The sequence below is a fragment of the Myotis nattereri genome, assembly GCF_964212035.1.
Source record: "Myotis nattereri genome assembly, chromosome: 17".
Lineage (NCBI taxonomy): Eukaryota > Metazoa > Chordata > Mammalia > Chiroptera > Vespertilionidae > Myotis > Myotis nattereri.
In genome coordinates, this window is record NC_138092.1 from 20455470 (window position 1) to 20472597 (window position 17128).

General features: G+C 33.7%; 1 protein-coding gene across 2 annotated transcripts in view; it reads right to left on the minus strand.

The window, feature by feature from the left end:
- CSMD3 (CUB and Sushi multiple domains 3) overlaps positions 1-17128 on the minus strand; it is an 879736-nt gene that overhangs the window by 537171 nt on the left and 325437 nt on the right. Inside the window, exon 7 of one of the 2 annotated variants that reach the window (XM_081111574.1) lies at positions 15011-15322. The exons of the other annotated variant lie outside the window; for it this stretch is intronic. Coding sequence (XP_080967700.1) covers positions 15011-15322 — 312 coding nt within the window. The remainder of the gene's footprint in view (positions 1-15010; positions 15323-17128) is intronic. 2 annotated transcript variants of the gene reach the window in all.

The window sequence follows — 17128 nt, forward strand, 5'->3', positions numbered from 1 at the left end:
AAAAAAACTATGACATCCAAACTTCTATCTGCTTCCACATACAATGTGCTGCATTATATTAGACTAGGCTTTCTTCATATGCTTCAACCAAAACAGTCCTTCAGAACATATTTATCACGGAGGCTACTATTTGGTCACTGCTTCCCTATCCTTAGAAGAAGAAAGATCAAGAAACTATACGGACACAGAGTAAAAGCTAGCTAGTATTCCTGTGGCGATTGCTTTACCATCCTTCACATAAAGCTTACCACTCTACATAAATTTCTGATAAACTGATATTTGCTTTATAATTCTTTCAACCAATACCAGCCATCATTTGATGAGAAAAGTAGCAGTACAACTAATGCTCAAAAGCACTAAAAAATTAAATTTTACAAACTTACATGTTAAGAGATATGCAAGATCCAAAATTTTCTCAAATTTAAATTTTGCTAAATTTAGCAAGAAATGATGTGCATTCAACTTTATAATTATTTAAAATGTAATATAGTCTCCTTTTTAAAAAAATCATATACTCATATACTCCAATATTTTCTTAAGTCCTAACCTCTATTTATGCTAAAATTCTGATTTGTGGCTAGTATTTATTCTTGCTATATGATGTATAAATATAAAATGTAAATATAAAACTTATGCGATGCACGATTTTTAGTTGAAAAAAATCACAATTATATATTCTAGCATTATGCTTAAATTCTACAATAAATTCTAGGACTCAATAGCAAGAGTTCAGTAAATGTTATTTTTATTATTGCTATTATCAGTTACAATTTTAAGATATAGTTAGTTTCTGAGGCCTTTCCAATTGGTTGTGCAATATACACACGTTTTTTCAATTATTTTGTGTTGTCTTTTTCATTGTGTAGAAACTTTCCCTGGATTTCTAACTTGATTATATATTTTTATTGATTTCAGAGAGTAAGCAAGAGGGAGAGAGATAGAAACATCAATGATGAGAGAGAAGCATTTGAGTGGCTTCCTCCTGCATACCCACTACTGAGGATGGAGCCCACAACCCTGGCAAGTGCCCTGACCAGAAATGGAACTGTGACCTCCTGGTTCATAGGTCGATGCTCAACCACTGAGCTACCATGGCCAGGCATAAATTTTATTTTGTATATAAAATTAGAAATCTCCCAAATCCATTGTTCAAAATAGTAATTTTGTATGAATATAAAGAAACGCCCTTAAACTATACTTATATTAGGTTTTGTGAACATATGCATATTCAGCATATTTTTAGGTATTCGTGTAACAGGCCTATTTTCACTTTTATAAAAGAAGATTATGAAGTTACCTGGTCTCAAAGTTTTGTGTCTAGTCAGCCCTGAGCCTAAACCTTTGGAATCGTATTTTTTGACCACTTTAGACTAAAAAAATAAGCATATTTTTTTTTGCTTGGAAAACTAAACACAGTGGTGAGTTTTAAAAGACATCATATTTTATAAAATCAAATTGTTAATTTTTACAAATGGAGATTGAATTGGTTTTGTTACCTTTTATTTAAGAGAAAGTGAATGGGATAAATAACTGTTTGAAAAATCACACAACTAATATTTAAATGAATACTCTAAAATGTGTATATAGGCTTTTTTCCCCCCAGAAATGAAACAAATTCAGGAATCCATCATACTTATGTAGATACCAGCAGATGTACCTGCAATGCTTGGCGTAACAGGTCTTGCAGTTATGGTGTGCTGTAAAATGTCAGGATGAAAAATGTGGGGGCTTTATATTCTCTTTGTGAATTCTTAAAATGAGCAAATAAAATGTCTACATAGCAAGAGTTACCATTGATAGATTTACAGACAATTTTAACACTTTGAAGACTGTCTGAGACTTTTAATCTAATTGTTTTAATTCTCACTTTCTCACAGTTTTATATAAATGTTTTTATCTTTAGTCCCCCAGTTAAATATGAAGGTCCCCCTCCATTCACTTCTGTAGGCCCTTTTTTATTTTGATATGTCATATTCTTTTGCACAGAAATGGTTTTGTTTGCTTTGTTTATAATTTCTATGTGTGTTTTTTATGAGTCACTTTTACCAAAGATAATTTCACTATAAAACATAACATGAAAAATGACTAACATTTTTTGGGGAATACTTAGTATGTCCCTTGTTTTCACATGGATGCCTTAAGAGAATTATGAAGATGAGGCAAAAGTCCTCATATTATCTCTACAACCAAAACATACTTAAATGCCTAATTTTAAAAATTCTTACTACAAATAAATTAAGTAATTGTATGTCACATACTTATCTTACACTCAAAGTCAGAGACTGCATATGTACACTAGAAAGCTTTCTAGCACAACAAATGCTTTCTAGGAAACAAACCACCATGTTAGGATCATGAGTACTAGCCACCTATAATCTTACTTGAAAATAATCTTTTGAAGATTATAAGAATGGTTATAGGTAAACAGTTCCACTGTTTCAAGTTCTTCACTAGAAGTCTTGTATCATTACCTGGATTCTATTTAAAACAAGTGTAGATGGCTCCCATAGCTGTATTTCATGCAGGGATATACTGCTAAATTCATGGCTACTGAAGACAGCAAGGCATGTGTCTTAACCCATCTATGTTCTATATTGCCCATATTCCTTTCTAGACCTATTCTCTTCGTTGTTCTTGGTACAGCAGATTGGTATGAATAGACTGTATCCTGCTATGCAAACAGTGACACTGCACTGGCAGCACTGGCATCACCTGGGGGCTTATTAGAAACAGTGACAATCAAGCCCCCCACCCCCTAGGCCTACTGACTTAGACTTTATGGCTTAACAAGATCCCCTGGTGATTCTTATTAACACTTAAGTTTGTGAAGCACTAGACTCTATCAACAGACTCCCTTATCCCTTGGGGAATTTTAGCAGGAGGATGGAGAGTGGGGAGAATGTAAGATTATTTCACTGTGTCCCTCATCATTACACTGACAGGTACTGACTAGGACCCTTCACTGAAGGTAATGAGTCCTCTCAAGCCAGATAGCTATATATGCATCACTCTCCCTCCATCCCAGTGGGTTGGGAATGATAACAGCCTGGCTGCTACGACTCTAGGTTATAGCATGATCCCTTGTGATTCCTTTACAGCCATTCATTTAGAAATAATCCTCTTGTAAGTAAACCCTCCTTGAGGTAGCTCTTGTCCCACTGTTTCCAAAGGGACTCTGATGGATATACTAGTACCACTGTTACATGGAAATCATTAGAGACTTGAATTTTTAGGAACTATATTAAACCACATCTCTTAATTTACCTATAACCATTCTTAAAATCTTCAAAAGATTATTTTCAAGTAAGATTATAGGTGGCTAGTACTCAACATCCTAACATGGTGGTTTGTTTGCTAGGAAATGTTTTGAAGATCTATATCACACATATTTGCTCTTTTCTAGAAACCATCCCCCCCAAGAAGCATAGATAATTCACAAGACAAAAGTAAAAGGAAAGTCAAGTGAGTTGGATATACTGAAGTTTAGAGTAACTGAACTAAGGGTAAAAATGGCAAGAAAAAATATGGGGCTAATAGAAACTCAAGATGAACTGAATGCAACACATTAGTATAACTTGTACATGAGCTGAATATAAATAGTAGGAGCTAGAACTGTATATATTAGTTGTTTCCATAATTTTCTTTAAAAATTACATTAAACTCCTTTATTTCTAAGAAAATCAGATACCAAAGATATTTAAAATTATGTGCTATTTTCTTTGTTTAAATATATTTTACCTTATGAGATTTTTATATGAGAACATACTTTTATTGTAAAATTGCCACAAGGGGGCAGTATCATTTATTGAATGTCTTTTTAAGTATAGGTACTCTATGCCAACTGTCTACTCAGAATGGGATAATTTCTCTCCTTTCTACAGATATAAAAATAGAGAAGGGCTAAGTAGAATTCAAGGTCTTAGATATATATTTTAGCAAAACATGTTCATTCATTGACTGAAATTTGAATCCTAGCATTTGTACCACCACCTGACTGTGTATACCGACACTGTACATATTCAATCAAACTCCCAAGTGCATATCCTAGAAAACCACAAATAGATGGGATTAGTGTACCCTGTCCTCATTTCTTCAAGGCAAACTAATGTCAAAAGTTAAGTAGTCAACAATATCTGACCTTCAGCATGTTTACTTAATATAGAACAGAACCAACTTTACTAATTAAATATAATATTGAATAAAAATATTGATTATGTCATTGATTATGTACAGATAATGCCAAGTTTTATGCATGGCTTGGAGCCTTTTACTACTTATATTAAAAAGTGTGAAAAAATTAAATAAAAAGGTGTAGCAAAAGTCAACTATTACCTGAAATTCAAATCATCATATAGTCTTTTAAGAAAATCATCATTGCCTGCATTCCTTTCTAATGTGAAAGTTCAGGAGAGTTGATGAACTATGTGTCCTTTATGTAAGCCAAATAAAAGAAAAATGTTTGAACCTCTATGAGCTCTGGATGAATACAATCTAGGAATTTCTGTCATGTTAATCTCATTTGGTATTCCAAAGAAATGTCATTTGAAGACTATTTTAAACAAAGAAAAATCAAGCATCAACACTAAAAATTACAGCCCATAACTTAGAATATGGTGTAATTATGAAGAGAAAAATATTCTATGCAATGCACCCCAAATCTAACACCATGCTCTTCTGCCACATATGAAGCCTCTGCTATTCCTAAAATTTTAAAGCTTAATTGTGATTTCACACTGTGCACAGCAGGGCAGCCATATGCTCTAGAACACTACATGCAAGGGAAGCAGCTTGTTGCAAAAGTGGGTGAAAATGCCCTGAAATAATTCTGAACAAGATAAAAATGTCTCTGATATAGGACCATTTCTTCATACTCCAAAAGGCAGAGGAGTTAGCTCTGGCACCAGCTCTGAGCACAAATAGAATGTCTCTCCCTTTCAAAATATTTTTAAAAGGGAAAAAGTTTAAAAGTCACAAGCATCACATTCACAGTGACCATATTATTCAAAGGTAAATAAGTCTGGTAACCATTTGCAGAAGTCAATTATACACAAAACCAGTTTCATTTCCAATCTTTGAAGGTACACCTTCCCTTTTAATTTACTGCTGTACATGTTATTATCTTCCTTTTTTTTCTTACCCATTCTCTAAAAACTGAGAGGCAGTATGTTAAAACCATGAACAAACTACTAAGATTTCTGATTAATTATTACTATCAAACATTGGGGTTGAAAATCTGAAAAAAAAAATCATTTATGAAACAAGGTCATTGTTATAAGTTGATGGTTCCAGTTAATGTTAAAAGATATATGCTCCCTAAGATCTACTCAAAGGAAAAACAAAAGCATTGTCCATCAGAAGTTTTTAATCCTATATTATAAGAGGGTAATATGCAAATTGACGCTCACGGTGGAACGACCAGTTGCTATGATGCACACTGACCACCAGAGGGCACATGTTCAAAGCAAGAGCTGCCCCCTGGTGGTCAGTGAGCTCCCACAGGGGGATCTCCACTCAGACACAAGCCGGGCTGACAGCTGCAAGCGCAGGGGCAGTGGTGGGAGCATCTCCCACCTCTTCAGCAGCACTAAGTATGTCCGACTGATGGCTTAGGCCCGCTCCCCCTAAGCTGGCAGGTGGACATCTCTCAAGGGCTCCCGGACTGCCAGAGGGCACAGGCCAGGCTAAGGGACTCCCGCGAGTGCACAAATTTTGTGCATTGGGCCTCTAGTATCTATATAAGAATAAATTAAAAGCATGGCTTGCGAGGTAGCATTAGATAAAAATGTTCAAATCATTACTTGCAGATTTGTCACTGGTGAAAAAAATAAACTGTCACTGCTTACTATTGTCATGAAGGTTCTCAGGCATTCAGAGTATTTTTATATAATACCTATAAAAAATGCACAAATATCTTCTGAAGTAAATTCTAACACTTCTTTTTCATTTCTCCTAACAGCAACTTATTCTACAAAATGTAAAATAATTAGAAACAATAAATATATTTACTCTTATGAAGGACATAGTTCTGACAACTTCACAAATGTGATGAAAGGTAGTAGTAGAATATAAAATAATCATGATATTCAATAAATAATTATGTATTTAAATAATAAATTGGTATATTTCAGGACATATATTTTTAAATTGCTACAAATATTAGCAGTGACCACAATTTCCCACAAAATAATATAATTTAAAAAATTTATTAGAACTATAAAAAATTATAAGAGTGATAAAGCATGCAAGAGTTAATATACCTAAGTAGTAAATATGTATTTACTTTACCAGTATGAAAGTCCCTACTCAAAAATTAATGATTAATTTAATAAATTATAGTAAGTATCTTACAAGAAACATATGGAACCAGATAATTATTTTAAAAATGATAACTTCTCCATTAATTATTACTTATGCTGAACATGCATGAAAATCAACACATTAGTCTCATAAAGAAGGACCAGGGAATTCAATCAGCAATCAAATGCAATTTCACCATTTGTATAAAATAGAAGATAATGCATAATTATTCAAAGATAAAATGTTTTGCCCAGCTGGCATAGCTCAATGGTTAAGCATCAACCTGTGAACAAGGAGGTCACAGTTAGATTCCCAGTAGGGGCATATGCGCAGGTTGTGGGTTTCAGGAGGCAGTTAATCAATGATTCTCTCTCATCATTCATGTTTCTATCTCTCTCTCCCTCTCCCTTCCTCCCTGAAATCAATAAAAAAAATATATATATTTTAAATGTTTTAAAAGTTTAAAAGTTTAAAAATAATTTTAAGGTATAGAATTTAGGGTAAAAATTAAAAGTAACAAATTAGTTAAAACTTGACTTGGGAATGTCATCATCATTTATTCACATATTCATTTATCTTTTCAGTAAAATCATAACTAACTCAATCTGTTCTATCTTAAGGATAGACCGAATTTACTGTTTATTAAAGTTAGTCAGGACAATCCTGCCCTAAAATATCCCTTCCATTCATCAGTTTGCTACCATTCAATTCATTCCTGTAGAATTCTAAGTCTAGCCGTAGTATATTATCTGAGATAGTTTATCAATATTGTGATTATTCTAATGGAAACCATGTTCTCCTGGAGCCAGGAGGGGGAGCAAGAACTATTTGATATGCATCGCTCTCTCTGCTTGTTCATCATCCTCATTTATGTTCATGTTATGCAGTGTATCAGCATAACCTGTAATCTTGTTTGAAATGCAGAACTTCAGATTGCACCCCAGTTCCATCAAGTCACAGTCCGCCTTTGGGTAAGACAGCCACTGATTTGTGTTCACAATGAGTTTGAAAGCAGCATAGTCTGACTCAGATTCTAAGTCCCTATCAACTCTTCATTCCATGTCTGTGTGCCTTACCAATTTGTCTGCCTGCCTTTAATTACTTGTCATTTATTATTTACAGTTCTGCTAAAATGATTGCTTTAAAAGAGTTACATTAATAATATCACTTTCCTACTAAGGCCTATCAATGGCTTCATATCTCATTCAGATCAAAATGAAGCTCTTTACCGAGGCCACAGAGCCACCCTGTATGGTCTGATTCTGCTAGTTTCCCAGCTCACCTCCACCACTCTCCACTTCCAATGAGCGAGCGCCAGGCATACTCTGCTTTCTTTTTCTCAAGCAAAACTCAAGTTTTTACTACTTGTTTTCTCTGATATGCTTTCTCCCCTAATCCTAGCATGGCTGCCTACTTACTGTTATTTAGGCCTCAGTTTAAATTTTAACTCCTCAAAGAGGCCTTTCCTGACCATCCAAATTACCATCCAAACTAAGGTGGTCACCCATATACTACATAACTTGCTTAATTTTTTTTAAAAAATATGTTTTTATTGATTTCATAGAGGAAGGGAGAGGGGGAGAGAGATAAAAACATCGATGATGAGAGAGAATCATTGATCGACTGCCTCCTGCACACCCCCTACTGGGTATCAAGCCTGCAACCCAGGCATGTGTCGACCGGAATCGAACCTGGGACCCTTCAGTCAGCAGGACAATGTTCTATCCACTGAGCCAAACCAGCTAGGGCCATAACCTGTTTTAATTTTCTGCACAGCTCTTGCTACCATCAGGTAGATATCTGTTCATTCACTTATAGTCTTTTTCTCCCCACATTAACATAAACTCAACTAAGCAAGGCCTACTTAATTTTGTTCAATGTTTGATAGTCAAGAATTGGAAGAAAATCTGGCATGTAAGTACACAAAAAATGTTTGTTGAAGAAATAAATAAGAAAGGGAAGGAAAGAAAAGGAGGGATGAAGAAGGAAAGAAACAATGAAAGAAAGGAAAGGAAAAATAAGAACAGAAAGAAAAATGAAAGGAGTAAAGGAAAGAAGGAAAGGAGAAAGGAAGGGAGGGAGGAAGGGAATATGGGAGGGAGGGAGGGAGAGAGGGAAGGTAGGAGGGGAGGAGGGAGGGAGTGAGGTAGGGAAGGGAAGGAAGAAGGAAAGACGATAGGTAGGTCTTAAAGAAAATAACTCTTGTCTTGGACACTAACTGAAAGGCAAGCTAGAGTTAGATCCTCAAATGGAGAGTTTTGGGAATTTAAGGTATCTCTGTAGGCACTGGACCCTGGGGGAAATATATATGTGGCTGAATTCCTATTTACTGGGATTAGAAGAGTGCCAATCTCTAACTTTCTTGATGGTGGCACTGGCCACTTCTTTGCTTATTTAACACTGGCTATACAATTAGATAAGTCCCTGTCAACTCAAAATTAAGTAAGAGACTATAGATGATGGCAAATATATTAATATATAATATCTCTGAATAAATTCATTAACAGGTTTAGTAGGTACAGTAACAATCATCTTGCTACAATACCCTTTGATGCGTAAATGCTTTCTAAATACCCAAGTTTTCCATCAAGCTATGCTTAGATATCTGATTACTGATTTAGGAATTTAATATAATCGAACCAAACTCAATGTGAGAAGAGTCTAATTTATAGTAGTAAGCTAGTTGTTTCTTTAGTGGTTCCATACACTAAGTTCTACAACTATGAACAGGTTGACTTCTCTTACCTAGAACAACCTGTCACATTTGAAGACAGTTATAACTCATCCCTACCCACATATCATACTCATTCTGGATCAATTTTTCTCTTAGAATTGACCAATAAAGTTTCTCTGTAGTCTTAGTTTTACAACTTCTTCCTTTGAAATAGAGACTATCTCTTATACTTTTGAACTCATCACACACTTAGCACAAAGATATTATGTTCAATAAAACCCTGACACATAATAGACATGTATCATTATCCATTAAGTAACCATCCATAAATTAACTTCCACATTGTGGTATTTCTTATGATGGCTTAAAAAAATGAAGATGCTCTGGATTTACAAATTAATGCTCTATAGAAGTATTAACAGAATTTTTGAACACAGTATTAGTTGCTTGCAAACAGTAAAATATTTTTTTAAAAAAATGTACATGTAGCCAAATAGCCTATTTGTGAAAGGCACATAGTAGGGACCCAAAAACTGTTACTTCCACATAATAGGATTTTTTTCATATTACAGTCTAATACTTTGAACAAGGTTTTGTCTATTATAGAATGTCACTTCTGAAATAAACTGAAAATTTAGTGTAGACATGTGTCTAATAGTCTGCTGTGTTCCCTTTTTTGCTGAGTAAGGTAAATGCTCAGACGACCTTACTCAAAAAAAAAAAAAATACTTATGACAAAAATTAAAAAAACAACTCCTGCTTTTGTTTGGTTTAAAATCACTAACCTAAAATGACTGGTTTTATGCTAAATTAGCCATTCTTACCAGAAGTTGAAAATAATAAAAAGTTCTACTTAAAAATGATTATTAAAATCATTTATTAAAATCAACTACCTTTTGCCCTAGCCGGTTTGGCTCAGTGGATAGAGCATTTGGCCTGCGGACTGAAGGGCCCTAAGTTCAATTCCGGTCAAGGGCACATTCCCGGGTTGCGGGCTCAATCCCCATTAGGGGACGTACAGGAGGCAACCAATCAATGATTCATTCTCATCATTGATGTTTCTATCTCTCTCCCTCTCCCTTCCTCTCTGAAATCAATAAAAATATATTTTTAAAAAATCAACTACCTTTTAATTTGCCCTTATTGGTGGTGGTGGTGGGTGTTCTACATCATATAAAATTTCAGTTATTCATAATTTTGAATTACACCATGAATTAAGCTAAAACCATGCTTAACCTTATTAATGTAATCACTACCAATTAAACCCAGTATGGAAGAACTGACTGCCCTATGTCAAAACAAACATCAGCAATGGGCTATAAATGCTCATAACACATATTAGACTCCACCGAGGTTACAGCCATCTAAATTAAATTTTCACCATAAATAATAATTTAGGAACTTAATATAATCAAACCAAACTCAATGTGAGAAGAGTCTAATTTTCCAGAAGAATAGGTCCACGTTTTGTACTTGAAAACAGAAACTACCCAGACTGCTCATTAACAGCTGACAGAACTTACCCACACATATTAAAAAGAAACGTAATTCTAGTACAATACATAAGAAAAACAATGTTAAAATAAATTATGTGGAGTGACACACACTTTAATGACTATTTTTGAGATGGTATGACTATTAACTTCTCACGGAAGAAAACCCAGTTTCGCTTATTATCTATATTACTTTAACCTAATACAAGGCTTTGCATAATTTGGACCCTGTGAATACTGAATAAATGAAAGGATAAATGAACACTAGTCCAGCAATATGAAGACTGATTTTTCTAAGCTCTGCCAGACCACAATTTCCTTTATAAAGTAATGGTGTTATGTTAGATGATCTGAAAGATTGCATCTAATTCTAAGATACATAAGTCTTAGAATTTACAATTTTTAAATCATAAAATTACATAGGATCTGCTATTTTAAGACAGCTTTGAGCTGAAATGTCTTTGGGCTATAATATTAAATTAACGGATTTAGGGAATATTGGAAAATATATTTTATGAAATGTTAATAAATAATTTCAAAAGAGATCTTATAGTTAAGGCAACCAACTATTCTGATAAAATTTTAAATATCACTAGATACTATGTTGTCCAATATTAAATATTTGGATAGTTTTTAAACTAATAATATAATTGTTTTAGGTTTATTTATATGAATACAAATCTTACTTTAAGGATATTTGAACATTGCATTTATTTTGATATGGCCTTATTATATTTCTATTTAGCACTAGTATCTACTCAAAGCATTCTTTATGCATCTTAGTGATACAAACACAACCTCCTAGTTTGACATTTTTATTCACCATTCAAGAATTAGTTTAAATATTCTCTATGCAGCCATCCTTCATTTTACATTTAGATGTAGTCAGTCCTTCTACTTTACTTCAACAATATTTCAGAAATATTGCTATGGCAGTTTCTCATAATAACTTGTAATTACTCTTTTTTAAAAAAATTATATAGACTATTGGGTGGCAAAGCCTGCACTGATCATTGTTATACCCCTACTACCCAGTACAAAGTCATGCTCACAACAAGAGTTAAAAGGTATTTGGGTAAATAATGATAAAATAATAATAATTAGTATTTGTTGAACACAAGTTAGTATCTGTGCTAGTTTTATACACAACTACCTATGAGGCAAGTATCCTCAAAACTTGCAGCTTTGAGAGTTTAAAGGTTTTGCTATGATGCTATTTTACAAAAATGAAAATTGAACTTCAGTAGTTCATGTGACCTGCATAGGGTCTCACTCATAGTAGGGGGTAAAGTGAACTAAAATCCAGTCAATAAAAGCTGAATTTTTGTCTGAGGACTATCAGGCACTAATACAAGAAATTGTGGTGTGGTATTAATGCAGAGTTTAGAAAAGACCCAAACCATATTTTCATTAGTATTTTAATTCCTGTTTTACTTATTTTTATTTCAATTTCAACAGACTCTAAATGGTGGAAATCAAAAATGTTTTTTATAAGAACAAGTAGAAAGCAAAATGTAGATATATCTTAAGAAGGTAATTTAAATTGAAATAGTGCTGCTTTAACCGTAGTACAATAAGTCATAAAATTAGTTGGATTAAGTACCACAGAGAAAATTAAAAATATCTTTCACAGATATTTCAAGTGTTTTCACATATAATTAATTGTGCAGGTTTTATTTATAATAAACTAGTCACAGTGATCTAAAATTTAATATACCATCAATTAATACATATATTTTGAGTCCACATTCACACAGAAGTACCAAATACTATATGCAATTTCAGTGTCCAGGTTTTCTCTGTGTTCATAGTGATAGTGTTGAAAATGGTAAGTATTTTATTTGCTCCAGTTATTAATAATAAATCAGGAATCATCCTATATAATTAAAGGCCAGCGACTATAATGGCATAACGACCAGAACGACTGATCGACCAGTCACTATGAGGTGCATTGACTACCTCCAGGTCCCGCCCCCCAGCCCACAGGCTCTGATAGATCGCCAGATGGAGAAAAGGGAATCGGGGTGGGTGTGGGCGGCAGGACGGGACTGGGGACTGGCCAACGGGCGGAAGATGGCCCTGATCGTAGGCTAGGGCTAGGGAACCTACCCGCACACAATTTCATACGCTGGGCCTCTAGTTAATTTAAAAGCATAAAATGAAAGTTTTAAGTACAGTGTGAATAGAGAAAAGTGATGAAAAATGTGTCACACAAGGGAGAAAAGTATGGTCCTTTGATGACTACTGCACTCTCTTGTCACAGATAGTAAAGTCAGCAAAATTGCATCTATTTTATTATATTAATATTAATATGAAATTCATTAACTCTATATTTCCTGTGTTTAATTATAATTTCCTTTGACTTTATGAACATATAGAGACTATAGGCAAGGCACTTACATCTGGTTTGAAGTGCTAATATAATAAAAGCAATGTATTATTGTGGGTTAATAGGAATGTTGTTCACTTTAACAGGGATAAAATAAAAAACACTGGTCTTTTTATAAATGTGCAAAAAGAAGTAGTTAGCTTTAATTCTGAAATATGTAAATATTTGATTATAATGAAGTATAATTTTATGTCTTTTAGTAATTGAGGTGAATGCTCTGGCTAATAAAATTGTAAATATTCACTATTTTATTAGCAAATATTATATTAATATAATCTATGGGTCACAAGCTATTTTAGGCCCTGGGAATGCAATACAAACAAGACCAATCCATTCCTTACCTCATAGAACTTAAAATGTACAAGTCTAGGGCTGCTGATGACAAAAGCAAGGGAAGTTCAGTATTGTGGTGAGTTATAACAGGAAAACCCAAACTTTGTGGATGTAACAATTTAAGCTAAAACTTGGAAAATAAATTAGAATGACCAGGTTTCAAGAAAAATGAGATAGCTTATGAGAGTAGCTCAAAGTAGAAAATAACATGGTATGTTTGACAAACTAAAGAAAGTTCTGCTTCACAGGGAGTGAAGTGAGAGTCATATGAGATTTTAAAGTTGGAGATATAAACAGAAGCCAGACCATGAAGGTTTCTATAGCTTATCATTGAGCCTTGATGTTATTCCTAAGGTTGCTGGGAAACTACTGGAAGGTTTAAAGCAGTGGAGTGATGTGATTAAGCTTTCATTTTCTAAAAATAATTCGGACTATACTGTGGAGAATAAAATAGAAGAAAAAGAGTTATTTTTCCTAAAATATCTAGACTAAGCAATTAGTTTTGTATCATGTTTACTGATTATTTAAACTGTCAATTAAGTGACACACTGCCTGCATACCCTATAACTCCTCTAGTACTGGGATCAGCCGCAAGCTTCAGAAAATCTTCCTTGTTTCACCAAGATGGGTTTCTCTAGTTGTCCACTGTATTTGTCTTTAAAGAAAGGCTTTATCTTTATTTCCCATAAATCAGAGCATGGCACTCACTCAGTAGGAATTTCAAGCATGTTGGCTAAGTTCGCATTATTTTTACAAAGAATACTGATTTGACATCAGCCAATTCCAATTTTGAAATTTGGCTCTAGGTGTGGCAAGCATTGAACAGATCTTGATTACTTATATATAGCATGCTTTGTATAAACTATGCCTGGCCACACTACATAAACCATAACCATTTTAGAGAATATATGATAATGAACTGAAAACAGAGTTGGAGTAGATATTCTGTATCTGAAATATGTTCAATTAATTAAGATTTCCAATGATGCATATATTGATATAAATGAAATCCATTTATTTTTTGACACTACATTGGCTTTTCCTTAACTGCTAAATGAAACTTGCTACCAAGAAACAGAAAAAATATGCTTGCTACACTCCCTAATTTTGCGAAAGGTGGGCAGGCTAATATTAATCAACTAGAAAATTACCAATATATGATTTGGCTTTGTGATCATTTTTCCCTAAAAATTAAATTAGGAAGTCAAGGAATATTTAAATTCCTTGAGCCATAATTTCAATGAATACCTGTTACTTTTCAAAATGAGAATCTGTTCCCATATGAGTCAGGCAATAGGTTATTTAGAAATAGAAGAGCAAGCTATGCAAAACAATCACCAGACATAATGTTTCCATTTTTACCAAATTATCTATTTTCTCAATCATTAATTAACATTTATTTGTATAGCACAAAAACCTCATGCAAATACTGAAAATTACTACATAGGATAAGTTATCAATGTGTAAATATGTGCACAATAGTAGAAACTGGCTATTTTATTTCCATGCTATCTCAACAACATAACTGATATGTAATATGCAGTATGTGTTTAGTACTTGGTTTTACTACTCTTTATGCATTCTCTTCTTTCTGCTTTTACCCCCACCCCCTTTAAAATTTTGATTTGTTTATTTTACCTTCTGTGCTTTCAAATTATCCTGGTTTTGGCAGTACTATCTATAATTTTCAGCTACTACTTTGAATCTCTCTCTTTAGCTTCCTACATCTTGGTTGTCTTTCAGTTCATTCTCTAATTAGAACCATTACCAAAATAAAGCTTTGGCTGTTAACTAAATGGGCACAAGTAAAATAACATCCAATACCTCTATGAGTAACAACTGCAAGCTCGTTAGTTCTTTCTATCTGTTCAGCATTTCTTGGTCTTCTCCTTGTACTTTGTGTATCTGCTTGATGAGGAGAGAGCCCGTCCTTGGACGTGTTGGGGTCCAGACCTGCATTTCTGAGATTCGTAACTTGCACTCGCTGTTCCTCGGAAAGTCTATGGATGGTGACAGCTGTAACACTGGATACAGTAACATCTGCAGATGTGCTAGCAACAGCAATAGCACCAGTGGCAGTCCTGTTATGCTCCTCTAACTCACCAGTGGAGGTAGTGAGGGTCAATGTAGAAGAACCTGTGGGACACAGTAGCACTAGATGCTAACTTTTTCTTTTAAATTTATTTTTCTGATAAGTTTAATAAATTATATTCCCTTCTATCACCTTAAAGATAATCAACATTAAAAGGCAAAACACACACACACACCACTAAAATGTGAAGCAACCAGATCCAAGGGTTGGTCTGCATCAATGAATAGATAGTAAACAAAAATATTCCAAATTTTAACTATAACACATTGAGGGGAGAGTAAATCCTTTATGTGGCCCTGAATCAGTCTTCTTCATTATTTATCTACAGATGAAGTTTAACAACAAATGCCATTCAGGTGACAAGTTTTGACAGAATGGGTAACTAAGGAACCACACTTTTCTCAAAAGGACAGTTTGAATAATATGTGCCATCTCTCTTCATAATTTGGGGGGGGGGGAAATATCAAAATAATCTATTTTAAGACAAGCAAATGGAGAATTAAAAATCAAAGTCAAAATAAAAAATGATTTTTAAAATTAAACTGAAATCATTGCTCTATGTAAATATCTAACTTAAATTGTTTGCGGGTAGTTTTTATCTCACGCTAACAGGTGGCGCGGGCCATTTTTGCTAATCTTTTGTACAAATGGCAACGTTCAGTAAAATTACGATAACTTTAGTTTACATATTTATACGTTACCCGCATTCTACCGCTAGTCTATAAAAACGTATTAATACGTGTCCCGCGCTCTACTACACTGGTAGAACATATAAATACGTTTCCCGCATACAATGTGTTAACCTCATTTGCCAGAAAGCAATTATTCAATGTCATGAGCTATTCAGTGAGTTGTTTTTGTAATTTCTCTATTTTAAAGTAAAATTTGAGATTAACCAATTTTAACTAATTAATAATAAACAAATTATTTTATTTAAGAATGATTAAAAATTGCTCTAGTTTGTTTGGCTCAGTGGGTAGAGCCTTGGCCTGCAGACTGAAGGGTCCTGGATTCAATTCCAGGCAAGGGTACATGTCCAGGTTGTTGGCTCCATCCCTAGTGAGGGGTGTGCAGTAGGCAGCCAATCAATGATTTTCTCTCATCCTTGATGTTTCTATCTCTCTCCCTTCCTCTCTGAAATCAATAAAAACATATCTTAAAAGTTAACTATATTACCTTGGAATATTTATTGTTACAAAACTAGTTTTTTTAAAAGGTTGATAATTTCCAAATATCTCATTAGTATTTAACAATATATATCTCTCCTCATTTTTATTTTCATTAAAATTTCACTATAATTTAAAGATATATTTTAAATACGCCAAATTAGAGTGTATTTTTTTCTGTTCACTTATTCTTTTTATAAGATTGTCTATGGCAGTAAATAATTCTTACTAAAGGAAAATAAGTAACCTTGTAATAGAAGCATGAAACTGAAAGAAGATATATTTAAAAGAATCTTGACAGTTAAGATGCTTTATAAGAAAAAAATTTGGATGTATAGATACTAATTAAAAATAACAGTAAAAATAACAGTTGGATGCTGGTTAGAAAACTTCTAAATATTTTTTAAAGCCAATGAATGGCATATGCCTTCATATACATGCCTTTTCAATAAACTTCCCTTAAAACTTCAGTCCAATAAATAATTAGAATTTTAGACAAAAATACAGAGATATTTAAACATTCTGCAAGAAGAAAACAGTTATATTGCTCAATATGTTTTGAGCATGCTTGGCCTGTATTTCCTTCTTGTAGGCAGGTGATTAGTAGGACAAGTAATCCTGGCCTTTTTTTAAAACTCAAAAAAGCAGGCAAGCATGGGGCTCACTTGTTTATAATCAAGTAAA